The sequence below is a fragment of the Pholcus phalangioides genome, unplaced genomic scaffold (assembly GCF_987345545.1).
Source record: "Pholcus phalangioides strain wild (caught in Gottingen) unplaced genomic scaffold, Ppha-v1.0 ptg000011l_1, whole genome shotgun sequence".
Taxonomy (NCBI): Eukaryota; Metazoa; Arthropoda; class Arachnida; order Araneae; family Pholcidae; genus Pholcus; species Pholcus phalangioides.
In genome coordinates, this window is record NW_028301604.1 from 46,128,129 (window position 1) to 46,148,632 (window position 20,504).

General features: G+C 36.4%; 1 protein-coding gene and 1 pseudogene across 7 annotated transcripts in view; one reads left to right on the forward strand and one right to left on the reverse strand.

The window, feature by feature from the left end:
• LOC149080478 (regulator of G protein signaling 12-like) overlaps nt 1-20,504 on the forward strand; it is a 290,792-nt gene that overhangs the window by 145,067 nt on the left and 125,221 nt on the right. For all 7 annotated transcript variants that reach the window (XM_089239583.1, XM_089239581.1, XM_089239579.1 and 4 more), the window contains 2 exons: nt 9,124-9,270; nt 16,012-16,213. In XM_089239583.1, the coding sequence (XP_089095709.1) occupies nt 9,124-9,270; nt 16,012-16,213 (349 nt within the window). The remainder of the gene's footprint in view (nt 1-9,123; nt 9,271-16,011; nt 16,214-20,504) is intronic.
• LOC149080479 (uncharacterized) lies at nt 3,375-5,793 on the reverse strand (annotated as a pseudogene).

Here is a 20,504-nt window from a genome sequence, read left to right on the forward strand (position 1 = left end):
ACAGGTTCGAAACACTTCCGACGCCCCTGCCTACAATTTATTGCCAATTTCGAACAGCAGGCTTGTTTTTTATGCTCATCGAGAGGTTGGTGCGCTAACTCCTCGATGGTGGATTCCCTCTGGTTGCAATTTTTTCTGCGGTAGTGTCCCTGTTTTTGTTGTGCCCCTGTGTCAGGAAAGTTTTCTGACAAGGATGAACGGGGTATCGAACTCGCGACACCTCTAAAAATCCTTTGGTACTTTAGGCGAGTATCTTATCGACCTGGGCTACTTGCGCCCTACTGCAAATTAACTTACGAAGAATATACAATTTTAAAAAATGCATCTTTGTCTTTCTTTTTTATCAGTATTATCTGATTCAGATCAGTCTTTTCCGGAATCACTACTTTCTCTTTCAGGTAAATATAGCAGAAAATCATGGTTTTCGTTGTCAGAGTTTGCATTGTAAGTCGCCTTAGATTTATTGTCCGAAATATCATTTGGTACTGATAAAATTAGACTATTTTGTTCTAATGCATACTTTTTTTAAGAGTCATTCCTACACATTGAATGAACTTGTTTCCTTGGAAGGTTTTTAAAGCAGGTGGCGGCATGAATAGTTACGAAATGTCAAATCAGAACAAAAACAGCTTGCCAGGTGAACGATCAGAAAGAAAAAAGTTTCCTCAACTTTGATAACAGAGGCTATAGCTCAATAAGATATAGGGTTTCGATTGTGGATACATAACTGTCTCTGTCAATAGACTCTTCAGATTACCCAGTAACATGATGCAACACATAGCATTATTTTATTTATTTTTTCTTATTGGTATGTTACTCGTGAATATATGTTGTGTTGTGTGTGCCATCAGGGAATGATAGGGAATAAATCTAAAGGCAAAAGTACACATCATTGCCCACCACAAGAAGAAAACAAATACAATTTACATATAGCAGTCAAAATTACTTCTGTTGGCCGTTCTAAGTATACATGTCTATCTCCGGAAAAAACCTTCAATGTCTTTAAATTTTTAAACACAGAGATAAGTACAGAAATAATAAAAAGTTAATAAAAATGAAGTGTACATGAGATAATAGCGTTTTCAAAATAAAAAACGGTCGAAATGACTGGTCCGGCCTTTCTAGTGTTAAAAGATTAAATTTAGCATTTGACGTGTCAGGAATTTTAAGAGTTTCTAGCAAGTAAAAACAAGTATGTAATGATTTTTTTGTATGTTTATCCAATTTGTCATAAGCTTTCATTACATCATAAGCTTTCAAGACATATATGTACAGGGTGCATAGCTAACAGGACGTGTGATATTTTACTGGTGAGCCGCTGATTCTAAAGGCATACATCCCATTAAAAAAAAAGTATCCAAATAACATGTGGTACTCAGATATGTCATTCATGTTGCAAGGGGTTTTGTGTAGTTATTAAAATAAAGATGGTAACTTTTTATATGTACACCCTGAGCTCAAAAATCCAATCAGAAAGTTGTTTCCCCGTCTCTCCCGATGCCAACTAAAAAATTTCTATGCTTCCAAGTACAATGAGATTGTACTCGGATTCAAAAAATTGAAGAAAGTTGGAAAAAACAGCTTTAAATATGGATAAACTGTTATGCCTGCATTTAATGCCCTGCTATTAGAAACATGAAAATTTTTTAGTTGGCATCAGGAAAGACAGGGCAACAACTTTCTATTCAAGTTTTTGATCACAGGGTGTCTGTATAAAATGTTAACATCTTTATTTTATAACTATACAACAACTTGTAACATGAATGACATATCTGAGTAGTTCACGCTATTTGGATACCTTTTATAAGCCTTATATATACCTTTTTTTTTATTGGAAGTATATCTCTAGAATCAATGATTCGTCAATAAAATACCATACGCCTTGTTGTCGATGCACCCTGTATACACAGTGTCACTTTATTAAATCTGACATTATTTTTTGCAATATAAGGGAACGTAAGACTTTTTTTTTTTTGTATTGCTTTTTCTCAATTTTAATTTAAAATATCAGATGACTAACAGAAATAAGTCAAACTACTTATTTAGTTGCTATAGGGAAAAAAATTTAATGAAGTCGCAAGCTTTGTTTTTTTAAAAAATTGTAATGTGAAATTAGTGCAATGTGTTTGTTCAGAGCCTGAACAGGTTAGTGTAGAATGTAGAGCTTGATAATTAGGAGACACTATTCATGTCTATACTCTTACACGAAATGCTCAGCTATGCAAAATACGTATTCATTACTTGTGTGTGGTTATCAAAATTCAAACTTAAACTTTAAGGCCCTGAAATACTGGATGGCTTTGTAATAGCATCTTCATTCCATTATGAGTATGTATCATTCCATTATGAGTATGTATCATTCCATTATGAGTATGTATCATTCCATTATGAGTATGTATCATTCCATTATGAGTATGTATCATTCCATTATGAGTATGTATCATTCAATATTTAAACACGCTCTGTATTTGCTTATAGACTAAACAAATGAGACGTTTCATGATGGTAAGACGTTTCTTCTTGTAAGTAAAACTACTACTTAATACAATGTAACTTAACTTATGCTATTCAAGAGGCTGTGTCAAAACTGAGTATAAGTGCAAAAATTGCACAACTGAAGGTTTTTGAAAATTAGCCCCCTTCCCTTATACAGTCGATTTTGCTTACAACTTCCCACTTAGAATGTTTTCCAGCATAGTGCGACTTATTTTCATATGGTACATTTCAATTCCCATTAAGATTTTCTATTTGTGCTTGCGTTTACCATGACGGTTTTTTGAAAAAAAATTATAAGTGGGATCCACTATATCTCATTGAAAATATCACAAAAATTCTATTGCTTTAAGTACATGTTATACTTCGTGATATAAAAACCATACATGAGCAAAAATATCCGAGAAATTTAATTTTTTAAAACTATATTGTGCTGTATTACTTAAGAAACTGTAATTGCCATATAATTTTTTCAATCTCAAGTCTTCATATGTTATTCTTTTCAATGCAAAAGGAAAAACATAATTTTAAACATATTTAAGGTCTTATTGTCAATTGGTTCATTGATTGGTTTCTATATGTAATCAAAGCAGATAATGTATTGAGAGTTCCTCTAAGATTGACACCACCAGCAATGCTTTAAAGGTTTTTAACTGATATTGTATACGTTTCCTATTAACAGGCCCGAAACATCCCAAATAATTTCAATGCCTATCTTGCAAAAACAATGCTGTGGACATTAAAAAAAAATTGTAAAAGGGTGTATGATCACATTTCAAACAATTTAAATCTGTTCATTTGAGACATGCTGGTTTGCTGATTTCTCAGAAAAGTGCAATAAATTCTCACGTAAGTTTCACTTTGAAATGTCTATAACCGGCTCAGTGTCTCTCTTCGTAATCTGTCAACCTGAAGTTTATGGTTTTTTCATTGATAATGCACATAAAAAATAATTTCAGCTATGCGTTTTCACAATCAGTAAAATTTTTATGGATTTGATAGTTGGATAGGATGTCCATGGGTTCCAATGATTTGGAGATCCTGTCAAAGTGAAAATGTCAGATAATTGAAACTGTTCGTCACATAAATGAAATATTTTAATAATGTTGAAAGTTATATATAGGGATGAAACGTAACCATAGTCAAACATCTCATAAATTCAAAAGTTTCTCATAAAACTGAGGGACTTAATTATTGAGGTGCGGATCCTCTTGCGCATAAGTGGAATTTGGAGGCATTTACGCACAACCGAGCTCGTCTTGGCGATTTTTTCCCCTTCCTTTTCTTTTTTTTATTTCCTTCCTAAAGTTATAAAAGGGACTGTTTTTAGATTAAATTGTTTAAGTTCAACTACTTTTGCGCAAAAATGTCAGATTTTTTAGGCTATTTCATCTCTAACTATTTTTTTACATGCATATACAGGGTTCATAGGTTACTGCGTGTATGACATTTTATTGACGAACCGTTGGTCCTAGGGACATACTTCCAATTAGAAAAGTATCCAAATCACGTGTCGAACTCAGATATTGTCATTAATGTTATGAGGGGTTGTATAATTATCAAAGAAAAAAAATGAACTTTATACGGACACTCTGTGCTCAAGAAATCAATTACAAAGTTGTTGCCCAGTCTCTCCGGGTGCCAACAAAAAAATTCCGCGTTTCTAAGTGCAATATTGATCGAGATATTCAAATTGGAAAAATGAAAGAAAGTTGGGGGAAGAAACAGCATTAAATGTGGATAAAATTATATTCCCATTACTATTATTACTATTATCTGCATGAAAAGAACAAAAGTAATAAAACTGCTTGTGTGTGTGTTATCACTTTTTGCGATTTTTATCATTATAAGAATGCATTTGAAACCTGTAGCTGATAATTCTGAATAAAACTATAACCATTTAGATATGAATTACTTTTTGGGTTTGATAATACAATTGAATAATCTATGTTAGATTAACCCAAAATTCCAAAAACAACACAGCTATGCGTGTTTCAGAACTATATGAAGTTCCTTCATCAGTAGCAGAAACAAAGAAAAAATATTGAAAAAAACTCCTTATAGCGGGAGTTACTCGCTGTTGTAGACAAGAGTCAAATTCAAAATGAACCGGCAACAAAAGAGTAGAGGAGGAGGACAGAAAAAGAAAAATGGCAGAGCCAATCGCAACCGAGAACATGATAGTGATGCTGATGGAGAAGAATAATTATTGTAGAAACTATTGTGTGCCAGATTTTTGAGAAGGGTGGTGTGCTAGATAGGTCGTTGATCAACTGGTTTGTGTTTTTGTTGATGTGGAATGATTCGAAGAAATCCAAGTCAGACGGTGAGGGGTATTTTTGGATGATTTTGGCAGAAGAGAAGTCAAATTGATGGTCAAAGGACCAGCAGTGTTGGGCTATGGATGAGTGGTTAAAGTCTTGGTTGCTTACATATCTTCTATGCTCATTTAAACGGTATTTTAGGGCACGTTTAGTTTGGCCTATATATGATAATCCGCATTGATATGAAATGCTGTAGATGCCCCAGTTGTTGAGTGTGTCAACGGGATCTTTTAGTTGAGAGAAACGAAGTTGATTGACGGGGGTGAAAACCACAGAAAAATTGTATTTTCAAAGGATTTTAGCGATGCGTTGGCTGGTTTTTGGGAAGAAAGGCAAAATGATCAAGTTTTTGTGTTCAGGTTTAGGCTTGGTTTTGGGAGTGTTTTTAATTAGTTTGCTGTGTAGATTATCAATGAGAGAGCAGCGGTAGCCACAATCGACTGCTATTGCTCTAAGGTTATTCAGTTCAGCATCGAGTAACGTCGGTGAAGAGCAAATATTAATGGCTTGCTTCATGTATGTGTAGAACGAGGCATACTTTTGTGCCAGAGGATGCGCAGAGAGGTTGTGGGGGGGGGTAGAGAAACAGCAAACGGTTTGCGAAAGACAGTGATAGAGAAAGTTTGTTCGTGGCGAGTGACCAATACGTCCAGGAATGTAATTTGGTTATTGTTTTCTTCCTATATAGTGAATTGAATGCAGGGGTCAATGGAATTGAGAGTATTTAGAATGTGGTCAATGTTAGCATTACGGTCAAGAAGAACGAAGCAATCATCAACATATCTGACGTAAAAAGGAAAACAAATTTCACTGAAGAGTTTTGTTTCAAAATAGTGCATGTAAATGTCACTAAGTACAGGATTGAGAGGGTTTCCCATGGCAAGGCCTTCAGTCATGCGATAGAATTGTTTGTTGAAAGAGAACACATTTTGGTTGAGACAGACCCGAGTAAGGTCTAACAGTTCAGAGATTTCAAATAGGGAAAAATGGAATTCGGTAAGTCTGGTCTCCAGACCCTGAAAAGCGCCTTCTACAGGGACATTCAGAAAATGTCCTTGTAGAAGGCGCTCTTCGAGGTCTGGAGGGTTTCGAGCCCTTCAAGGTCTGAGTGTTCACTCAAGAACTGGGGCATCTACAGCATTTCATGCCAATACGGATTATCATATATAGGCCCAACTAAACGTGCCCTAAAATACCGTTTAAATGAGCTTAGAAGATACGTAAGCAACCAAGACTTGAACCGCTCATCCATAGCCCAACACTGCTGGTCCTTTGACCATAAATTTGACTTCTCTTCTGCCAAAATCATCCAAAAATGTCCCTCACCATCTGACTTGGATTTCTTCGAATCATTCTACATCAACAAAAACACAAACCAATTGGTCAACGACCTATCTAGCACACCACCCTTCTCAAAAATCTGGCACAACAGTTTCTACAATAATTATTCTTTTCCATCAGCATCACTATCACGTTCTCGGTTGCGATTGGCTCCGCCATTTTTCTTTTTTCCGTCCTCTTTTGTTGCCGGTTCATTTTGAATTTGACTCTTGTCTACAACAGCGAGTAACTCCTGCTATAAGAAGTTTTTTTCAATATTTTTTCCTTTGTTTCTGCTACTGATGAAGGAACTTAATATAGTTCCGAAACGCGTATAGCCGTTTTCTTTTTGGAATTTTGGGTTAATCTAACATAGATTATTCAATTGTATGATAACCATTTACCCAAGAAAAACTGATTTGTGTAAATAATATAATTTCTATCCAGTACAATAACTTGATCACATTGCGGCGTCTTCAAGTGCAAAGTTTACATTGATTGAAAATAATTTCATCTATTTTTTTATTGTATTGTATTTTGTTTATTTTGCTTTTCCCATATTTTCATAAATTAAAAATTAATTTAGTTGAACTTAAAAATATTTATACTTCAAACAATATTTGAATAACTATGTTGTAACAGGAAAATGTAAGGTGGGAGGAAATTAATCATGGTCGCAAGAGGGGGTCACAGAAATAAGAAATTGTTGAAAGAGTGTCATGGACAAAAAAACATTAAGAACCACTGACCTAGAGGATGTGAATAACCTAGAGCCAGGGCCAGATTAACCATTAAGCAAAATAAGCACATGCTTAGGGTACCAGGGAAAGAAGGGGCACCACAAAAAGTTATCAAATGCACAATTTTTTCAGCATCCAGCAAAAATTCTAAAATTTTCTATTGATTGTATAGTTGAAGACCTTATCAAAAAGAGAGCAGAAATGCACAAAAACTAATAATATTGCAAACTACACTGCTCAAAACAATTAGGGGAGCAAGCAAAAAAGTGAAGAAAACCGTACGAGACAGCCACGTATTGGCATACAATGGATAGTACACGCATATCAATGCGCAATACAGAAAAAAGATGTAAAAAAATTTGGAATTAAGCTTTAATTCTTTGAAAATATGGAAAAAACGTGAAAAGATGATTTAGGGCAACAATTTGGTTACATGTAAACGATAAAGAAAAGTACTGATTAGACATGATGCATGAGTTTTAATAGGGCGTGTGGTCTCCTCAAACAGCTAAGACTGCTGCACACCTGTTTGCCATGGATGCGATGAGGTTATCGATCAGACTTTGGGGAATACTGTTCCACTCCTGAGGAAGTGCAATCTGCAAGTCTCGGACAGTAACAGGCGGCCTTGGTCGCACAGCAATGCGTCGTCACAGGTCAGGAGAGCACGCTGGCCATTCCATACGCTGTATTGTTTCAGCTTCAAGCATGTTATCCACCAGACGAGCTCTATGCGGTCAGGCATTATCATCCTGGAAAACAAAGGAATCTCCAATGGCTCCAGCGTAAGGGATGACATGAGGTCGCAGTATCTCGTCTGCATACCTTCGGGCCGTCAAAGTGCCATTCCGAATGATATGCAGGTCCGTACGTCTGCCTATGCTGATTCCACCCCATACCATCCAACCAGCTCGTCTGTATTGTGACCTTTCACGAACGAATGCGGGGTTATTTTGAGTGCCCCTGTCCCTCCATACCAGAACACGTCGGGTGTTACGCTCCAGACTGAATCGGGACTCGTCTGTAAACAGCACTTGGCTCCAATCATGTTGCTCCCAATCTCGATGTTCAGCAGCCCATCTTCTTCGGGCCGCACGGTGGCGTGGGGTCAACGGAATGCAGACCATTGGCCTACGTGCATAGAGCCCTCCCTCATGAAGCCGATTACGTACTGTTTGGCTGGACACCCTTCGTCCTGTTGCCAAGAGCAACCGTCTTTGCAGCTGCGTAGCATTCTCTGTTCTGTTTCGACTGGCTGTTAACCGTACATACCGGTCATCAGTTGCTGTAGTAGCGCGTGGCCGACCTTGCCCTGGTCGACGTCTAACATTTCCTGTTTCTTGGAATCGATTCCACAGCCTTGCATTGCAAACAAAAAAAGAGGAAATATTATCAAAGACTTTGCAACTAGAAAAAAACGGGGGGGGGGGGCAGGCAAACTTTCAATGCCTATACTTATAAATATTCATGTCATAATTCTGCCTTAGATTAATTACTTCTGAAATATAAAATTTCTTTATATTTTTTCTTTATATAATTTCTTTTATTAATTTATAGATTCAATGTCGAGAGTAAAATATACTTGTAGGGACTGGGGGGTCACCAAAACCATTCAAGTGGTTAGGGCCTTCAAGCGTCTTAATCCAGCCCTGCCTAGAGCATGTGCAAGCATGTGAGTGACCAAAGCAATGTGCAAGCATGTGAGTTGTCAAGACAGTGTGCAAGCATGCGGATGACTAAAAGATGGACGTGGAAAGTGTGAGCATGGAACTGACCAAAGAAAGATATGGGTATACTTGCCAGAAGTGGGGAGCAGATTTGCAGTGTGGCAAATTCGATGAAAGAGTAGTCAAGAAAATTGGACTAGAATGGGAAACGGGCAACAAGACCATAATTGCGCCTCTGCTTCTATCCATTCTAGGCTGAGAGATCTGTTCCTTGTATGGGAAGAGGTTAATAAATTATCAATCTTTCGATAAAGATCCATCATGCTGCTGCTACTACTTACTGGGAGTATAGTAGTATCAAGGCAATTTGAAAACTGATATTGAAAGTTAGGAAACTCAAACCATCAAAAACTGGTTTTGTACCTGAAAAACTTGGCTGTTAATAAAATCAGAACTTTTTTGAGCAAATTTTTGGAATAAATAGTTATTTTCATGGTTGGCATATTGCAATGTCTTGGCGAGTTCTCCTTGGTTAATTAAGTGAAATAAAAGTTGTCTTTTTTTTATTCGTTTTCACAGATGGCTACAGCTGCCAGAAAAATCTATACTAAGCACCTATGTGTTGGTGCAAGTGAACCTGTTAATGTTGATAGCTACGCACGTCACATTGCCGAAGAAGGCTTAGACTTTCCCACTGCAAACATATTTATTCCAGCTCAAAAACAGGTAAAGTATTTTCATAACCCTTTTTATTGAAACTCTGCCTGCCAGGCTGAGATGCAGTTTTAATTTTCAGATGTATAATTGGAATAGTGACCAATTTCTGGTAAGAATGCAGCAAAATAAAATTGAAAATTTTTGTTATTGCTGTTATAAGGATTGGAGGTAAAAATATATATTTCAACTTTATAATGTTATCAGTGGCATAGCTGCAAGGGAGATGGATAGGCGGTGAAGTGATGGCTCCCCTAATTAAAATTTTGCTTACATTTTGGCCTATTCTTTTAAGCAATCTTTGATCTCCAAAAAAAAATTAAATAGTTTATTTTCTGCCCCACCTTTGATTAAAATAATGAATACCTAAACAAGGATGACGTCACTCTCCGCTATCATACGAAGGTTTTAACAACTGGATGTTGCGAAGATATATTTTGGAAAGAGAGAAAATTGAACTGCCCCTGCGGGGAATCAAACCCACGTCCTTTCACTTTCCAGATGAACGCCCTAGACCACTAGACTACAGAGGCACCGAATCTCTCAATCTTTCCTTGGAGCTCGTGTACACTGAAAGGGACCCTACATGGACGGCCGGACCAGACTCAGGCCAAGCTCACAACTGCTGACGTTGCCACCAGATGGCAACTTACACAAGGATGACGTCACTCTCCGCTATCATACGAAGGTTTTAACAACTGGATGTTGCGAAGATATATTTTGGAAAGAGAGAAAATTCAACTGCCCCTGCGGGGAATCGAACCCACGTCCTTTCACTTTCCGGGTGAACGCACTAGACTACAGAGGTACCGAATCTCTCAATCTTTCCTTGGAGCTCGTGTACACTGAAAGGGACCGTACATGGACGGCCGGACCAGACTCAGGCCAAGCTCACAACTGCTGACGTTGCCACCAGATGGCAACTTACACAAGGATGACGTCACTCTCCGCTATCATACGAAGGTTTTAACAACTGGATGTTGCGAAGATATATTTTGGAAAGAGAGAAAATTCAACTGCCCCTGCGGGGAATCGAACCCACGTCCTTTCACTTTCCGGGTGAACGCACTAGACTACAGAGGTACCGAATCTCTCAATCTTTCCTTGGAGCTCGTGTACACTGAAAGGGACCGTACATGGACGGCCGGACCAGACTCAGGCCAAGCTCACAACTGCTGACGCTGCCACCAGATGGCGACTTACACGCCGACCGTACCAGTTGTGGCCTTAGTTTGTATTAATTGCATTATATATTAAAATATATATTTTTTTTAATTTTCAAAATCAATCAAAGAACTTAAAATTAATTTATTATTCATAAACTAATCAATTTTTAAATAATAATAATAATTTTATATGCTTATGGGGCCAGATCAATGCGAGGATAGCATACAAAAAATAAAATAAACAAGTAATAAATTACAAATCATTAGAATACCAGTCGTAGGACATAGAACATGCACACACATACACTTCAATTTAAAAAATTCAGGAACTTCACAGTATCATTGAAAAAATAAAACAGTTTTTCAATTTGATATTCAGAGAGGTGCGAAATTTTAAAAATGAGGTTTTTTCTGGTTGGATTGCGGAAAATACACGATTTTAACAAGACAGCTCTCTGCAAATTAAACAATGGGCATTCAAAAATAATATGAAATATGGCAAAGGTATGATTAAAGTTATAGTTACAGTTAGGGCAATTCTTGCCAGGACTAAGTATGACACATCCACTTGGAACACGTAAAAAACCACTATCTGTCCTAACTTGAAAAATCAAGCGTTTCCAGGATATGGGTATATTAAAAAACAGATAATTTTCTGGTGTAATGCTGAAAAATGTTTCATTGTAGTGAGCGTATCTAGTTGATCTCAAAATTGATGAAAGATAGTTTTGAATTGTTAGGTCTATGTATCTTGTAATAATGGTAGGAAAATATTTCCAGAGCACCGCCGGTGCAACCTGCAGATTTCAAACGAACGGGAGTCCAATTGTATATAGCAAATTCAAAATATCAAAAGCCTAGTTGCGGTCATTATGCAGTGGAGGGCATTTTAAAAGGGGCATTGTAACAGATCTTGGGGAGTCGGTTATCTGGGAGCATTAAAATTTTGTACCAAAAAAAGAGGGTATTTTTTAGAAGAGAAATTGGTATTAGACGTCTGGTTGATTCAAGTCTGAGAATATAGCCGGGGCAATATCTATACGTCTCGAATAATTTACGGAGAAACAAATCTTGCACTTTTTCAATGTGTGACCAGTGATCCAGTGACCAGATTGGCGCAGCATAATTTATAACAGACCTTGACAAAGAATCAAATAGTCTTAATGCCACAGGAACAGATGAGTTGTGTGACTTGCCGAGTATCTGAATAACTCCACCCGCAGCCACCTTAGCTTTGGCCACAACATGATTAGTATTTCTCCTGAAAGAACCAGAGCATAAAAAAATAACACCTAAATAGTTATACTCGCTCACGATTTTTAGATTTTTGCCTTCCCACATAAAAGGGTCTCCACGAGCCAGATTGCCGCCCTTTCTAAAATCACTATTTTAGTTTTGTTCAAATTCGCTCATAACTTTAGTTTCCCAAAGTACAGAGCAAGTAAGTTAATTTTTTTCTGAATAGATGCTGTGTGCGCATTTTTTGCCAATAACACAATATCATCCGCGTAAAGTAGGCTGTGTAGTTCATTCTTATGGTCAATTGAAAGACCTGAAACTTTAGAACTAAAGATATTATCAAGGTCTGCTATGAACAAGGCAAAAATGAGTGAGGAGCACAGATCCCCCTGCAAAACACCGTTAGTTATAGCTATTGAGCTTGTAAGGCCTTTACTTGATCTTATCTTAGCTTTAGCATTACCAAAGAGACCGCAGAAGACGGTCAAAAAGTTGGAGCTCACACCAAGTGAGTAGAGTTTACTCCACAATAATGAGCGGTTCAAGGAGTCGAATGTCTGAGATCAACAAAACGTGTATAGTTTACCTTTTTTTCTGACGTGTGTGTGTGTGCAACTGGATAAGGGAATTTAAAGTGAAGATATATATGGTCAAGGCACCCCCCTGCCCCTCCGAAATGAACATTGGTTTTCCGGCAAGACATTGTTGCGATCTGACTAAAGCTCCAGTCTCTTGGCCGATATGGACGAGAAAATACGTTCCATAGAGTTTAAGAGAGACAAAGGTTTATAGTTACGCGGGAGGTTTCTATCACCTTTTTTGAAAATGGCACTTACAATGACCTCGCTCCATGCTGTCGGACATATACCAGTAGACATAATATTATTAAAAAGGCGCATGATTTTTTCTAAAATAATTTCCGGAGCGTTTATGATGAATTCATTGAGTATTCCATCACTTCCAAGCAATTTCTTTAATTTCAAATAGCCCACTACTAGTTTCATCTCTGCGATTGATATATCTGAGTCTAGAAATGGATCACTTCGGTTCATTGAGAGTGAGAGTCGAGTGATCATTTGATAATTTTTGTCGCACCACGGTCATTTTCTGCACACGAGGGCTAATTAGACCGGGACCTACAATTTATTGCAGATTCCGAACGGCAGGCTTGTTTTTTATACTCGTTGAGAGGTTGGTGCGCTAACCCCTAGATGGGGACTCCCTGCGGTAGCAATTTTTGCTGCGGTCATGTCGCCATTTTTGTTGTACCCCTGTGTCAGGAAAGTTTTCTGACAAGGACGAACCGGGTATCGAACTCGCGATACCTCTAAACATCCTTTGGTACTTTAGGCGAGTATCTTACCGACCTGGGCTACTGCGCCCGAGTCGAGTGATTGAGGTTGTTTCTTTTGAAAAAACTGATTCAAAGTGGTTGAACCGTTCATCTACCATGATATCGGCACCAGGGGCTCTTTTTTTCCAAGAGACATTTATAGAATCCCAAAATTCCTTGTCATTAGAGAAAGATATTTTATCTCAAGTTTTGGAAAAAAGCAGTTTTTTCAAGTTTACAAATATTATTATAATATTTTTTAGCCCTAGAGTAAGAGCCTGAAAGTTCTTTCTCTGGCGGAAATTGCGAGTCTTTTTCTGAAATGCACGCTTAGCCAAGACACAATCTTTGTCAAACCACTTTGCTCTCTGAAAATTGGGTGATTGACTCGCTTTGATAATTAAATTACACTTCGATGAAACGTCATTGAAAATTTTTACCAGATTATCGTACAAGTGATTTCTCAAGTTGAGACAGATTAATCCAGTCCGAGCTCAGATAAGATTTGAATTGAGGTGCCGAACAATATTTTTTGGAGAACATCTCTGGGAATTGAGGAGCCATAACATTTTCACACTGTAAAAAACTCACCTGTAATGGGAAATGATCTGATTCAGTCCAATCTAATATTTTAAAATCATTAATTTCTGATTGTGCAAATTCCTCCGTTGAGAAGACATAATCCACTATGCTCGATCCATTTATGGACGAGTAGGTAAATTTGCCCTCCCTATCCCCGTGAAAATTACCGTTAAAAAGTAGCCAATTTTTTTGAATACAGCTGTTAATTTTAATTTTTCCACGTTTGTTAATTTGTCCATCCAAGCTTTGGCGGCTGTATTGATGATTTCTGGTTGAGCACCAAGATATCTGAGATCCGCAACGTGCGTTAAGATCACCAACCACCCAGGAGGGGATGCGCAGTGTCAATTAAGACTGATTTGGAATTGTTGATCAACAAATCCTTTTCGATATAGTCTCTGAATGCTGCAATACATTGATCGGAAGAACTATTTGATTGAATGTTTAGGCCATGTAAGATTAGATTATTTTTCCGGGAGTAGTTTTCAACAGCATTGAAGCGGTTTTTTAGCTCACAAACTTCAGATTTTAGAACATCGCACTCCACCCTCAACTTTTGATCAATTTTCAAAGATCAACTAAAAATAGAGAAAATTTGATTTTTTATGGAAATCTGAAATGCTTTCTAAATTTGTGCCTAGGAGCCATTCAAGTATTACGTAAGCAAATTTTTTAGCCATTTTTGACCCCCCCCCCCCCCTTGTCAGCAAAATATCAGCTCTGCCCCTCTGAATCCTAACTCATATTTTCATAAAGGGTGGGTGATAACGTATGCATTATCCAAACCCCCCTCCCCCCTTGTCATCAAAAGTCAGCAAATCGGAAACCCCCTCCCCCTATCGATGATGACATAATACTTGAACGGCCCTCTAAATTAGATACAGAAAAAAAGCATCTTTCCCAATTTTGTATTATTAATACACCGTCAATCTTGTACAATCAATACACCACCTTGTCGACTGCTTCGACAAGAGGGCGCCAGTATTGATTGGTAAGGGACAACTCAAGGTTGTGGTGTCATAGGGAGTATTTCTCTCCAATAGGTTTGTGAATAAATGGAATCACTTATCCCCCCAGGGATAGTGAATTCCAACGCAATTGATGCATTTAAAAAGAAATGTAAATCAGGATAAGCAATCAAAAAGTTAAGCATATTGAGGTAAATCGAGAATCTATCCATTCTGAGATAAGACAACCAAAATATTTTTTATGTGAGCAGTGTATTATATTTTATCATGTATATATAGTTTTTAGAGTTTGCATAGTTGCACTTACGCTGCTGTATTTTAAAAATATGTGACATCACATTTGTGTGATGGGCATCTTTTTTCAGCCACCTCATTCGTCATTTTGCCTGTTGCCTCCTTGCATTTGTATTTTATTGTGCCCCCCCCCCCCCCCCCACTGACAAAAATCTGGCTACGCCACTTAATGTTATTTATATGTTATACTGAAACCATATTTGTTGCACCACTGGTCATCTAAAATACAACACCATAAAAGACAAGAGATACCAGTCATATTTATTGGACAAATAGCATCATGTACAAGGGTGAAATGATAGCATTTACAGTCCTGTTTGATTTGCGCAAACACAGAAATCAATATTTTATAAGGCCAGCATGGTTGGCAATAACTGTTGCGATGCATTGAAAAGAAAGGGACATATAGGATATGTGCTTGTGGTATGTAAGTCTGTGCTGCTTGCACACATTTTAATGTTTTTCTGGCATAGTTGGGGGGGGGGTCTTTATTACTGGGTCATTCGCCAGCCAATTATGAACCACCCATCAAACGTGTCACATGTTTGATGGGTGACGTTTCAGGGGAATGGGCAGGCCAAAGCAGCAAGCAGCAGTGTATCCTGATGAGTAATGATTAATTACTGAACGCGATGTGTGCCATGTGTGTCTGCTGGCAAGCTTCAAAGGTAAGGGAGGACAACTGGCTCCAAAATATCAGATGTAGCTATGTCTATTTGGTGTAATGGCAATGCATTACTGTAGTATAATCAAAACCTGTGCAATGCCAAATCTGTTGAAACTCATTGAGATATCTCTAATTGTTATTCATGATTTTTATTACTTTCTATGTGATAAAACTATGAAAGGTTGAAAGAAATAAAGAAATATGGAGGTTTTTTTTTTTTGCATGAAAAGTAGAAACATGGTTTCTCAATTTTTACACTAAAAACATGTTGCAGTTTAAATTTCTTCAGGTGTGATACAGAGAGGCACAAATTTTTATTTTTTATGGAATTGGAGGCCTATTATTTGTTTTTCAATTTCAAAATTTATTGTATCTGACCAGGCTTAGTCATTTTATTTTTGTCATCATCTAAGTTGCGTAGCTTTAGCTCTCTTTGTTTGAAAATTATTTCAGCTCAAAGGTACTTTCCTTTGCATGCTGTATATGTTCTTTTTTCATTTACAGATTTTTAACTTGATGAAGTTTGATTGTTATCAGAGATTTCTGAAATCCTCAATTTTCAAAGAGTGTATGATGTGTGAGATGAAAGGGCTTCCCCTTCCATGTGAAAGTTTTGAATTTCATAATGTTAAAGAACAGCAAGATGCAGAACAGAAATTACTTGGTGATGAAAGAAAAAAGAAATCTCTTTTTCCTTGGAGCAAATGTAATAAATATATATATTATATTTATTGTTCATTAATTTAATTAATTGTACATGTGTACTCGGAAGTTCTATAGTATGAATTAGCTTTATTTAGATGGGAAGCAGATCAGACTGCTGTCACTATTTTCATAGACAAAAACCACTGTACTCTTAGAGGGTATGTATTTTTCCCATATACTCCTGCACAGGGGACCCACATTTACATCATGCACATTTCAAACAGTTATCAGTTGAGGGGGAATGTGTAAGGTGTATCAAGGAACATTAATATAGAATATGCCACCTATACAGAGTTGTCATCTGCTATGGATGGCCACTCTCAACTATGGAGCTACAGGATATTTTCTCAATACTATAAAAAAATTTTCTTAAGATTTATTTTTTAAGATAGAAATTCAGGTTTTTGCTTAAAGGTACTCGCACTATTGTATTTAATTTTATTAATTTTTGAAATCGCATCTATCTTTACCGGCTAGCAATAGTGCGATAAAAAAATATTTCAACATATTGCTCTCCATTGAGAGCGTTGTGATTCAACAATTGGGCCAAATTTAAAGGTGGGAAGCTTGCAATTCAGGCTAACACTAAGGTATGATGATAAAGCAAATAACAAGTATGTACTACCGGATTTTGAAAAATCTAATTATAGCATAAGGAATATGTGAAATCTGTCCTCTGGAAGGGTCCTTGGTTTTTACCCACGTCTGGTAAAGACAATTTTGGATGCATGAAATCCATTGATTGGTTTCAGGGCTGATCAACAGAAAATTTAGATAGACAAATTTTTAGTTCTCCATGTTTTTATGGTGCTTATCTGTCTTAAGTAGTGCCAGCAAAGCACAGAAAGCTCCATTGAAGGGATATGACAGAAAAGCAATGCAAATGGCAGTCTTTATTCGTTTCTTCAGCTCACCAATGCATTAGAGCAATAGGGAGCAAAAAAGAATGTGAGTCTTTATACTGGTAAAACAGTTTTCTGCATTTAACACTTCTTTCCCAAATTTCCTCTATTTTTCGAATTGAAATATATCTGAATATTGCACTTGAAACATGGAATTTTTTTTGTTGGCACCAGGAGAGACAGCACAATAACTTTCTAATTGGAAGTTAGAGCAGGGGGGGGGGACCATATAGAAATTTAGATTTTTTATTTTACACACTGTATTTTCACTCTTAAAACTAGTATAAACGTAATTTTTGAACCCCTGTTCAGTATTTTTAAATTGGAATCGTACCTTTACAATAGACAGTTGATGAGATAAAGGCTGTGCTATCACTTACAGGACACGCTGTATATTTTACATATTACATAAAAAAAACACTTCTGGAAACAATTATTTTCAAAACACAAATATATTTGACATTTTGCACCAATCACCCTGATACTTGATTAGCATCCTGGTAATCTGCATTCTGATGCATTTTCATTGTCCGTGTATTGGGAGAAAGTGATTCATTCCATTCAGGCAAACATTTTTCATGTGTGGGAAAACAACTTTTGGCTGCTTTCGTTCAGGTTCTTCCTCATCTTCAGAACTATCCAAAAGTGGAGGACTTATGTGCAAAAGTGGAGTATTATAGGCAATTATCTTTTTTTTTTGACACCTAACACACATTCTCCCAACAATTAGAAACAACAAGATAGGCAAAGTGAGTGAAAACTCTAATAGGCCAATTGTTTGTTCTTGGCACACACCGGTAATATGCCAAGTATCTATCGCACAGGTCTATTTCTCGCTTGGATGTATTCTAGGCTTTGACTATGGCCGGCTGAGTAACACCAAATTTTTTTTCCTATGTGAGTTCTTTGACTTTTTAATTTATGCTGCTCTTAGCAGCAACTGTTTCATCATCTGAACCAGATTCGTTAGTCATCTTACTAATAACTGTAGGCCAGTCGTTGTCACTGTCATCAGAAACACCTGAAGGATCACTGTTACAGAATAGCTTCCATTTTACCTGGGGAATCAGAAAATCTAAATAAACAGAATAGGTGCATCTGATGATTTGAGTAACTAATAAAGTGTATAGTCAATCCCGCTTATAACGTTTTTCAAAACTCGCAGCTGAAAACGTTATAATCAAGAAATGTCTGTATGTGTAAAAATTGTAAGACATAGTTTTTCACAGATTATAGCTCTTTGTGCAGTTTTTAAAATTTATTAGTAAACATTGTGGTACATATAGAGATTGGGTGATTTACTACCTAGTGAGTTGTGCCAGAAGTATTACTGCGTGTACCTAACAGTCTGAGTGTGTATGTAGGGTTGCGTTTGATTTTTCAATGCTGCCATCTATATTTCAGAAGTAAAGTGAGTGATGTGTTAAGATTTGATTGCATTTGTACTGTTTGTAGGCCTGTTGCTCTCTGTGGCAAGACTTTTCAAAGGGGAGAATGGCTTGCATTCGTGCTTTGAAGTTGGGAACAATTGTTTTTTTTCTTATCTGAGAAAAGCCGCCTTCAAATGCTACTTGGTGCTAGCATTTGAAAATCTATCATGTTGTTTATGTTTTGGGTTCCATTTCACTCTTTTCTGGCTTCATTTTATATCAATAGATTCAGAGTTGGATGAGAAGACCCACTGTGTTTCATTCCTTTGTTATATGCAGTCGTCTATAATACCACTATGAGAAGATTCGTTTTTTAGAAGTCTTCATTTTTTGGAATCAGTCTAATGCGGCAAATTTGAATAAGACTGCAAAGGAAAAAAAAATTAACCTCATCTGAGAACTTTTTTCTAGTTCTTATCTGTTAGTCTCTCTATTCAGTGGCATAACTTTGATCACCCTGGTGTATGTGAACAGTGGTAAGGGCAGTTTATGCTCTGTAAATTTGTTGGACAAAGTGAGAGAAAAAGAAAAAAATATTAAAATTATTATGCCTAACCCTTGAAAAAAAAAAAAACCATTTTCAGTCGATTCTTTATGCCAAAAAAAATAACCGGCTTCCAAAGAGCCATAAATGAGAAGTCCCACCTCTATTTTTCACATAATAGTTAATCACTAGAAAGTATGCTGTTTTTAAGGGAGGAAAACGCCTTATGTGAATTTTCCGAACATAAAATTCTCTGATCTTGGCACTCTGGAGGAGTTCATTAATTTCATAAATTTTCTTCATACCCAAAATATGCATGATTATGATAAATTTTATGTTATTATGATTGTTCACTTCAACATTCATAGCATAAGAGCAAATTTTGACCAACTGATAGTCCTATTGAATGAATCTATTGATTATATTGATATTCTTGTTTTGTCTGAGGTTTGGGTTTTTGAGGATGAGGTTGATCACTATAGTTTGTCAAATTATAATTTATTTACAAGATGCAGAGATTATAATAGTTCAGGCGGAATTTTCATTTATACAAAAAAATCCCTATAGTTTTTCTAACTTGATTCTATAGTAATGCAAACAGGAGACTTGATAGTTATTCAAGAGCCTACATTAAAATTTACCATCTTCAGCTTGTACAGATCACATTCATTCCCATAAACTCAATGTATTGAAGAACTTGATTCACTTTTTAAAAATATCAAATATAGAGATGTTTTACTAATTGGTGATATAAATATTGACATCCTTAAAACTGGTTCTAGTATCCACTCAGCTAATCAGGACATGTTATCCAGTCATGAATTTGCCCCTTTAATTTTCAAAATAACAAAACCTCACTCTAACTCCTGTATTGATCATATTTTTATTCGTAACTCATCTAGAATCAAGGAAATTTCTTCATCTATATTTACTACAGATTTGACCGATCATTATCCAATTTCTTGTAAACTCAAGTTTTCATTGATTAATCCAAGAACTGATAATACTGATAGGAAACGCTTTAAAAAAATTGACACGGCTGGAATCGCAACCTATCTTCAACATTATAACTTTGTTTTTACAAATGAAAATCCAGGATTGGTTTTTGATGAATTCATGTTTAAACTTGAAACCATAATTAATAATCATACATCATACTTACGGATCAAACTGAAAAATAAACCTTGGATTACCTCTGAAATAGTTGACTTAACCAAGATCAAACAAAAACTTTTTTGAAAACAAAAAATACTCATTTGACATAATAGTCAAGAATGCTTACAAAAACGTTGCAACATATCTCAAAAAACAAATTAGAGCAACAAAAGAAATTATTACTCGACTCATTTTTCGAATTGCTCTTCATCATCCAAATGTTGGAAACTAATTAACAAAATACTTGGATATGATAAAAAAAACTACACTCTGCCTTCGGAAACTAATTTGCATGCACTGACTAATGATTTTAATAAACAT